The sequence below is a fragment of the Eucalyptus grandis genome, chromosome 8 (genome assembly GCF_016545825.1).
Source record: "Eucalyptus grandis isolate ANBG69807.140 chromosome 8, ASM1654582v1, whole genome shotgun sequence".
Classification (NCBI taxonomy): domain Eukaryota; kingdom Viridiplantae; phylum Streptophyta; class Magnoliopsida; order Myrtales; family Myrtaceae; genus Eucalyptus; species Eucalyptus grandis.
The window spans coordinates 2326249-2335845 of NC_052619.1; the positions used below are offsets into that span (position 1 = coordinate 2326249).

Sequence of the window (9597 nt, forward strand, 5' to 3'; positions counted from 1 at the left end):
AATTAAAGTTGAATATATAAATTAAAATTAGATTAATTAAAAATATTTTTAATTTCTTAAATTAGAGTTCAAATATTATTTATTTTGAAGTATAATTTCAATTTTGTTAATTTAATAAGTTTGTTATTCGAGAAAAATAATTTTCTTATTATGGACATTATAAATCATATCCACCTTTATCCCACCCCCTCCATGGGATAATTTTATCATGTCTATATTCCCTTAAATCCGACTTTATCATGTTTTGAGCAAGCACCAAACGTAGGATAAAATAAATCATATCCTATCCCAAGTTTTATCACGACTGCCAAACGCAGCCTTATAAGTCAAGGGTGGGGTTTCTTCCCGAAGGGACGTGACCAGCTTTTCTATTTTTTAGATGCATATTTTTTTCTTTCCCTCTTTCTCTATGTAAGCCCATTCCATTTATACAAAAAGATATATTTCCTCACACCGGTATGCCGGTACCTTCAAGATATACTTCCTAAAGCATAATGTGCCCCTCTGTGCAATATTATCTCAGATCTTTCCTTGGCTTCTTTAATTTTGTGCACACCTATCTTTCCACATTGGACCATGCAAGATGAATATTCTCCACCGATATCAGCCATGAATTGATCGAATATTGCCAAAACTTCAAGATTGTAATAGAATTTTCCCGAATTCCAAATCCTGCAAAAATGAACCCGCAACATCTCCTTCCTACGCTTGCCCTGATTGAGAATATATGAATGAATTGTATGAATATATGAAAAATCCATCGCCATATCATTGAAAATATCAAATCATCATTCCTCATAAGTCAATTTTCAGTCATCAAATAATAACGAGCTTGGGCCAATTCCTTTTTCCCATGGGTTTATTTCAACTCGTCAAATTAAAGCTCAAAGCTGTTAATTCAAACCCATCCATCGTCGATCCAATGTAAATAAAAATAAATGCTCCTAGAACTACATGCTATGTATTTTAATATTAATATTTTTGCTAGGGGTTAGGTCAATCCCTAATTTTCTATACAATAAATAAATGACTGGATCGCCAAAATTTAGGTGTCAACAAGCTTATTGCAGCATCCAAGAGCCTTAGGTTTAACCATGAGAAAAGATGTAATGGGCAACAGTGACATTGCAGAAATTGATAAGCCAGAAAATGACAAATCTTGTAAGAGAGAGAAAGCACGACCATCCAAATTTGCAATTTTGAAAAGTATAATGTTTCAACTTTCACACGGTTTTTGTAAAATTTCAATATGAATTAGAGAGATACGAAGGAGAAGGAGCTTCGTCGTCATCATCTTCATGGAGTTTCAACGTAAACCAAAGAGTGGTGGAATTTCAAAGTAAACTAGAGTTAAGGAGATTGAGAAGGAGAGGCAGGGCATAGGGTTCTTTTCAAAATCTCTTTGCCCCTCATTATTTGAAAATTAGAAAGTTTCTTTTCAAGTTTGAATTTGTTCATTTAAAATTTGGGTCCTTTTACTTCATCTTTATTTATTATTTATTATTTATTTTTTTTAATTAATTCTTTGAGAACGTTACAATTAGTGAGGCCGCCAAATACAAAGAGTAAAAATAACGACATATACATTGTACTATTGAAATGTATTATTAGATAACATAGAGATTATTGGTATTAGTTGTACAACCTAACAATAATAAAATGGTATTCTAGTTTCTCATCCTATAAATAGCCTTAAAAAAATGAAACGAATAATTGAAATTTGGATTAGATTGTATTCAAAGGATTCTCCAACTATAACAAGACAAAATGAAGAACATATACTCATGATAAAATTTGGGATATGATATAATTTATTCTATTCTATGTTTGGTGCTTGTTCAGGATAGGATAGAGTTCGATATAGGCCGGATAAAATTATCCAATGGGAGAGGTAAGATAAAGGTGGATAGAATTTCCAATGTCCATAATAAGAAAGTTACTTTTCTTGAATAAAAAAATTATTAAATTAACAAAATCGAAGTTATATTTCAATATAAATAATATTTGAATTCTAATTTAAGAAATAAAAATAAAAAATAAAAAATTATCTTATTTTAATTTATATATTCAACTTTAATTCTATTGTATAATATACATTCAATACATAAATTATATATTTATGTATATATTACATATTTCAGATATCTTTGTATTTTAGGTATATTAATATAGTTTACTATTTGATAAAATTTTCATAAAAAAAAAATGACATAAGGGGAAAAAGAAATAATAAACAAAATAATTAAAAAAAAAAGAGAGGAAAAATAAATAAATAAACAAATAAATTAGGAAATAGTGTCGCAAGAGACTTTTACCATCTCCATCCATGAACTTTTAGGTTCATATATATATATATATATATATATATATAATGCATATAATATAATATGAATATATCCGATCTAAATATTGTGATTCATATGGATAGGATATAGAAAATCTTAGGATTTCATATCAAATCCTATCAAGTCCTATCCCGATTAGAAATCCGGACGATCAAATATAGTTATTAAGGTACATGTTGGATATATTTGAAAAATATTTATAGAAAAACTAAAGTAAGTTTTTAGGCTTAAAAGAGAAGTTGTAAATCCAAATTTATTTGATCTTTAATTAATTAAATTAATAAATATCTTAAAAGAATCTAAAAATTGCCTTGTTTTACCATAATAATTCCATGAACATAAATTCACCAAGAAAACGAAACTTGTAATTTTCCCATCGGATGCGTCTTCAATGTCTTTGGCCATCAAAAACATCATTAACACGCCGAAGCGATAGTTGAAATAGCAGATTTACAGTTGATGTCACCATCATGCAATGTTAATTTGGAGACAAAGTTCTTAGACTTATAAGTCGAAAACATTTTTAAGAAATCGGCCAAAAAGGCTAAAAAGGCGAGCCTTTGTATGATAGTTAATTCACTTGTGATACTCATGTTCACACATATGCCATTGATGTGCCTTGGCCATGACTTGGTCATGCAGCCTCCACCACAATTAGGATTGTGAATAAGCAACCTTAGTCAACTGAAATGAGGTTTGCTTAGTTGCAACCTTTGTTAGAATTCCTAAGACATATGCCATGAGGCTAAGGTCTCGACCAAGGCGCGTCGACTTTGTCACGGAAGTCATGGTCAGCCACCTCACCACCCTCCTTCCTAGCCACTTTTTTCCTCGAATTTTGCATTCCCATCTAAGATTAACCTTTCATAAAAAAAATCTTGGACCCTAGCAAGTCTTTACACTATCACATCTGAACTATGTGATGTAAAATATGGGAGTACTCTCTGGGTAAGGGGAAGAAAAACATTCTCCCCAGTTGGGGGCTAAAGTATGCGGGCCCCAGCACATTAAATTTCTAAATGTAGTCCTATTAGCTCATTAGGATTTCTAGGCAGGCAAGGCAGCCCTCAACCGAGTTCTCGGGCTCTTATATTATGGTGAGGTACAACTTTGATCGTCGTCGATGATTCACAACACACCCCCTATTAAGATTAAGGTTAAAATCTTACTTTTAATAAAGATTCAGTTACTATATCAAGAAAACCAAACTATTTTATTTATGAGATCCTCTTTCGTTTGTACAAGAGAATGCATATAAAAAATACTTTTAAGTAAATGGTGCCATCCATGCTATTTTTGTCTTTGGAATTTTTATTTTTTTTAAGGTACCTTATATTTTGAGATACTTTTAAAATTCTTATGTTTGATGCCTTTGACGATGGATCTAATAGTAATCCAAACAATGCCATTTATATGTACATATTAGAAAGTCCAACTCAAAAATTAAAATTAGATGAAGTGAGATCACATGTATATAAAGAGTATATGTACCTAGTTGTTAAAGGACATTTTCAACAATGTGAATCTAGCAACTAGTTGCAAATCATCAATTGTACCAGCTTTTAAGAGGCGATATCAAAGTTTAATTTGGTAGCATTTAAGGGTGGAGAGTTTGATCATTTTCTCCTGAATTTGGTAGCTACGTAGGCTATGTTACACTTTATATATATATAAACTCGCCATTTTCAAAACCGTTGACCCAGGATAGTCATTTTGAGAATAGTCTAATTATTCAAATCAAAACCTTGTTGCTTTTACTTCGATATATATAACGCAAAAACAACCGGTCTGCCAAGGAAAAATGACCCGAACCTACAACCATGGTTATTAGATTTACTGCGTGAGAATGGATTTGTCGCTAAGACACACATTCTAAGTCCAAAAAGAAAGGGGAAATTCTTATTTTATTTGGAAGGACCAAACCACTGCTTGTCGACAACATGAGACAATGGTGTTAACGTAGTGAAGCCATCATCAAACTGAGAAGAAGCCATCGACCATTGCGATCGTCACATCTTCTTGTGAAGCTCAAACAACCATAGGTTGTACACGCGCAGAACGTATTTCGGGGCATGGAATCCCGAGGCGCGGGCAAGGTCCGCGAATTCCCTTTGCGTCCGGGTCTTCCCGCCCCCGGTCATCCTCAGGGCGTTCAAGTCCATCAAGAGCGTGGTCTGTGACACAATGTCGGTCTCAGGATACTCCGGGGCCACCTCGTCCACGATCACCACTTTCCCCGTCGGCGGCAATGCCTCCCAGCAATTCTTGAGCACCTTCACGCAGAACTCATCGTCCCCGCAATGAAGAACCCACTGTTAAATAGGTAGACTACTCAAAACATCGTACTTACTTGGTTTTTACAATACTGGAACCCCTCGTGTCTCTCTTAAAATTGTCGTTAAACGAATCAATTAGCAGTCAAGCTGATTTTGAATAATTAGAAGATTCAATGGTACGGAAAAAAATCAATTGACCTTCATGAAATGGACATCTGCTTTAGGGACGGCCTTTAGAATGTCTCCTCCAACATGAGTAATACCTGCAAACGAATATATAATTGTGTAATCGTACTAAGGCAATGACCGTTAACCCAGAAAAGAAAAAATTAAGGTTATGTGAAACATGAAGTCGAGCGAGCTCTCATTACGGTTCGTATGCACACAAAACCTTCGATAACATTGGGATCGATTTTACCAGGAATGGGAGGAGCAGCTGCGATCACATGAGGCAAGTCATAGTTGATGCCGCGGATGTGGGGGTTCTTGGAGAGTATGGTTTTCAGGGTCTCGCCGACGCCACCGCCCAGATCGACGACCGTCTTCGCCTTTGAAAACCCGCTATAATGCTGAGCGATCTTGGGCATGTAAAATGCCGACAAGTTCCTCATCGCCTTGTTGAACAGGTCGTTCAATCTCGCGTCTCGGCCCATGTAATCGAACAAGCCCATGCCGTTCCTACGGGTGAAAGGATCTGCCCCTCCTTCCTTAACTGCATCTTTAAGGTAGTTCCTACAGAGAACGCAACAAAAATTTACTGTCAGTGTGCTCTCTGGAGCAATCACGTCCATAGAACAACATCGTAATCGCTCCTCGAGTATCCAGAAAATTTTGCTTGTATCCCTTCCTTTTTACGGTTGATCTATCGAAATTGGGTTTTCTGATTCTATTTTACGACCAAGAGAGCAACTAACGGGTGGGTAAAAATTCGTGGGTTATATACACACAAACCAGCATTCCAGGACAGTCTTGTCTTGTTGTAGCATGTGAAGTGCTGCAGTAGAAGCTCCATTGTTGTCCAAAAAGAACTTGCTCCGAGGCCCAAGGCAGTAGAGCCTCTGGGGGCGGCCGCCTTTATCCTCCACGAGAGTGCATGATAAGATGGAGTAACTCACGAGGAGCCGCAGCATCCGGTTGAGAATGTCTGGCGCAGCCGGGTTGTCGATGGAGAGCCGGGCCGCAATGTCCAACGGAGAGAGCTGGCCACACTTGGCCAGCAATTCAAGAATCCCCAGCTCAAGGACGCCTTTCAAGACCATGGAAACAAAAGCCATTGAGGGGATCTCAAAGGCATTCAAAATGTCTTCATCTTCATGGGAAGTTGTAATGACTGGGGCTTTTTCTGAACTCATGTTTTTTTTTCTTTTTCTTTTGACTGTCTTTTCTTCTGGCTTTATGCCAATCGAAGATGCTGTGTACGATGTGGTAGTGCGATTTTTCCTTTACATTTATAGAGCACGCTTGGAGAACTTGGAGGGCTTTGGTATCACACTTTTTTGTTTTTCTATAAATTCGGTTGAAGTTGGTCCTTTCTTTCTTGAAGCGTTTAGCCCTAGACATATAGGCCAAATGCATTTGTTAATGTAAGCTATGCAGGGCCAGAGTTACTTTGGAGGCGTGAAGCGGCTGCCCTAGATGTATAGGAAAAGATGCACCTGTTCATATTTATCTTGTTGTGTTGAAATAAGAGTATAACATGAATATTACCAACTCAAACATAATAATTTATTATGTCACACGACATGCTTAATATAAGAAATCACACTTCACAACATGACTAAACATTTATCAAATGTATCACTAGATCAAATGGCGATAATACATGATACATTAACCTATCTAAAAATCTATGTTGTACATGTAAACATGAAAAACACGTTCAACACAATAGCTTATGTTTACACATTCTTAGATGATATAACTATTTTTATGTAACATTAATCAAAAGTGTATTATTGAGTTACTATTTATGTTTAACGACTTTCGTGTGAAAATTATCTTTTTATCATTAGTTATTCTCTTTGATGTGGGTGTTTTCTTGATAAACTCTATAAACAAAAAAAAAATCTTGAAATACGAATATTAAATGTATTTAATTGAGTCACATTGAAAAAAAATTAATATCCTAAATAGTTAACTTAAGCGCACCTATACATTTCTAAATGGCTTAATTGGGTCAATCCGTGTAAAACATGATTTTTATTGTTTTTGTTGTTATGACATCTCGTTTATGTCAAATCCAAACCTACTTAATTTCAAACGGTGTTGTTGGCCCTAATCCCCACTTTTTTTTTTTTTTTTTTTTTTGTGACTCAGGAACTCGTACAGCCGGTAGCCGGCAAGTAAACCTGGGGAGACACATAAGCGGGAGACCCACCACCCCCGGCGTCCCACTTAAGATCTCAAGCGACCGTGAGAGGATTCGAATTCCTCCCCTTCGTGAGAGAGAGATAGCCCAAACCATAATGGCCACCAAGACGGTGATCCCTAACCCCCACTCTTTGGTGGTTCAAATACAAAAGAAAATCAGTGCTCTTTCACTCGGGATACAAAGGTAACTTGACTTCTCAAATGATCCATGAAACCCGCAAACTTTTGGGAGACCAAAAGTATCCACCGTTGAACTTTTTGTCAATTGCAAGTTGATATGACGTGACTTACAAAAGCCACAGGAGATCGCCTCTCTAGGATGTCGTGGTTTCTAATTCCTCAATTTGAACTAGTAAACTTTCCATACATTTCAAGAGATCATTCATCTTTTTTCTCTACTAATTTTTTTCTCCAAAATGTTATCGTTAACCGCATCATCAACCTACTTGAATAGATCATTTAATATTTATCTCTCAAATAATTTTTTTTTATGACCCAGAAACCGCCGTACAGCCAGCAACCAGCAACGTAAACCCGGGATGACGCTAACGCAGGGACCCACCTCCCACGACGCCACACTTAAGTCACACAAATTGAGCACATAGAGAATCGACCCCACCACCCCCCCAAGCGGGATGGGGACGTCCACCCGAGCTAGCGCACCCACAGCAGGGTGGGTTCAAATAAAAATTCATAATGAGTTATTTCAAAAATTGTCAATATCACAAAAATTTCAACCTGGTACATTTGTGAAAAATTTATCTCAAATAAATATTTGATCACCAAAAAATCCCAAGACAAATTTAACCTCTGTTAATTTCTATTTAAATTTATTGTCAAATTACTGAGTTGAATGATACATAACAGTTGACGAATGTACAAGTTTGGGCTTTTGCCCTTTGTTTATCATAGGTGTACCAATTTATGATTTTTCTTGATCAAAAATTAATTTGAGATAAATTTGCCACAAGTATTTTTCATGATATTAACACTATAAAAAGTCTTGCTACTTTTGTCTAATAGATAAAATTTCTAGTGTTTTTGGCCCTTTTTGGTGGCTAAGAGTGCTAACTTATCTTTTATGTTTACAATATTGTCAATATATACATTAAAAAAAAAATCCCTTCACTGTGTTCTTTTCCTTTGCTCTATTTTCTCTCCTAAATTGTATTATTGTGTAAATGCGATCGTAAGATCACACCAGTTATAGTATGATCATAAGGTCCCACAATTCGTAATATGATTAAAAAGTTTCATGTACAAAATTCCTAAGTGATCAAATATATATATATATATATATATATATATATATATATATATATCTAAGTTCGAAAATATATAATTTAACAGATTTAGCTTAGTTGCCAAAAAATAAAAAATCTTATACATGATTATGACGTTGACAGTTATTAATCTAATTTGGTCCCAAATTGATTTTTGTAATTTATATAGGCAACGTTACTCATAGTAAGTTCATAAAAATAAACGAAGCAGTCCACATACTATTGATGGACTCTAAAGTTAAAAAAAGTAGGTATGGTAACTTTTTTAGAGAATACTTGATTACTGAGAATTTGAACAAAAAACACAAGATAATTTTTATAAACATTCTATCAAATTTGATAATATCTAAAAAATGATGAACACTATTTCATGGCTATCCAATTCACCATAAGGCTAAAGTTACTACTGAAATAGCTTCACTTTTTCAAGTCATAGGCTATCTATATCCGTATAAGGGAACAAGAGAGTTGTTTGAACTATAACTGGTAAGTAGTAGTTTGATAATTTTTAAACACATTCTATCAAATTTGATCATATCTAGAAAATGATGAACACTATTTCGCAGCTATCCAACTGACCAGAAGGCTAAAGTTACTACTGAGATAGCTTCACTTTTTCAAGTCATAGGCTATCTATATCCATATCAGGGAACAAGAGAGTTGTTTGAACTATAACTGTAGTAGTTTGATAATTTTTAAAAACATTCTACCAAATTTGATCATATCTAGAAAATGATGAACACTATTTCGCAGCTATCCAATTCACCAGAAGGCTAAAGTTACTACTGAGATAGCTTCACTTTTTCAAGTCATAGGCTATCTATATCCGTATCAAGGAACAAGAGAGTTGTTTGAACTATAACTGGTAAGTAGTAGTTCTACATATAGTTTGCTATCTTTAAAAAACAGTTGTTTTTTTTTTAACTCGTATTAAAACAAAGTTTGGTCAGCATATCTCCACGATCTCTTAGCATAGCGTTTGGCTTTTTATGATTTTCTATTAAACCATAGATACATAGACACTCACATGTTTCAAACTAAATACAATTTAAATGAAACTAAGGGGGTGTTGGCAAATTTTTGTTTCTATTCCCCGGAACACAATTTTTGTTCTTTCATTCCGGGGAACAAAAAAAGAAAAGAAACTCGTTTGTTTACACTTTTGTTCTCAGAAACAAAAAAAATCTATTTTTTTTGCTTCCAGGAACAAATTTGTAACATAAACAAGAAGTAGAAAAAAACTTGTTTTTTGTTCCCGAGAACACTTCCGAGAAATACTTTTTCTTCTCGTTTTTTTTCTTCTTCTTTTTCTCTTTCTTTTTC

General features: G+C 34.8%; 1 protein-coding gene across 1 annotated transcript; it reads right to left on the bottom strand.

The window, feature by feature from the left end:
* Positions 1-4956: 4956 nt before the first annotated feature.
* LOC120286492 (caffeic acid 3-O-methyltransferase-like) lies at positions 4957-5973 on the bottom strand. The gene is made up of 2 exons (XM_039298733.1): positions 5573-5973; positions 4957-5353 (listed from the first exon to the last, which is right to left on the bottom strand). The coding sequence occupies exons 1-2, from the start codon at positions 5971-5973 to the stop codon at positions 4957-4959; spliced, it is 798 nt and encodes a 265-aa protein (XP_039154667.1).
* Positions 5974-9597: the final 3624 nt, after the last annotated feature.

Coding starts and splice junctions, on each gene's coding strand:
- LOC120286492 (XM_039298733.1), bottom strand. CDS start 5,973: ATGAGTTCAGAAAAAGCCCCAGTCATTACAACTTCCCATGAAGATGAA. Junction 5,354..5,572: donor AAGACTGTCCTGGAATGCTG/GTTTGTGTGTAT, acceptor CGTTCTCTGTAG/GAACTACCTTAAAGATGCAG.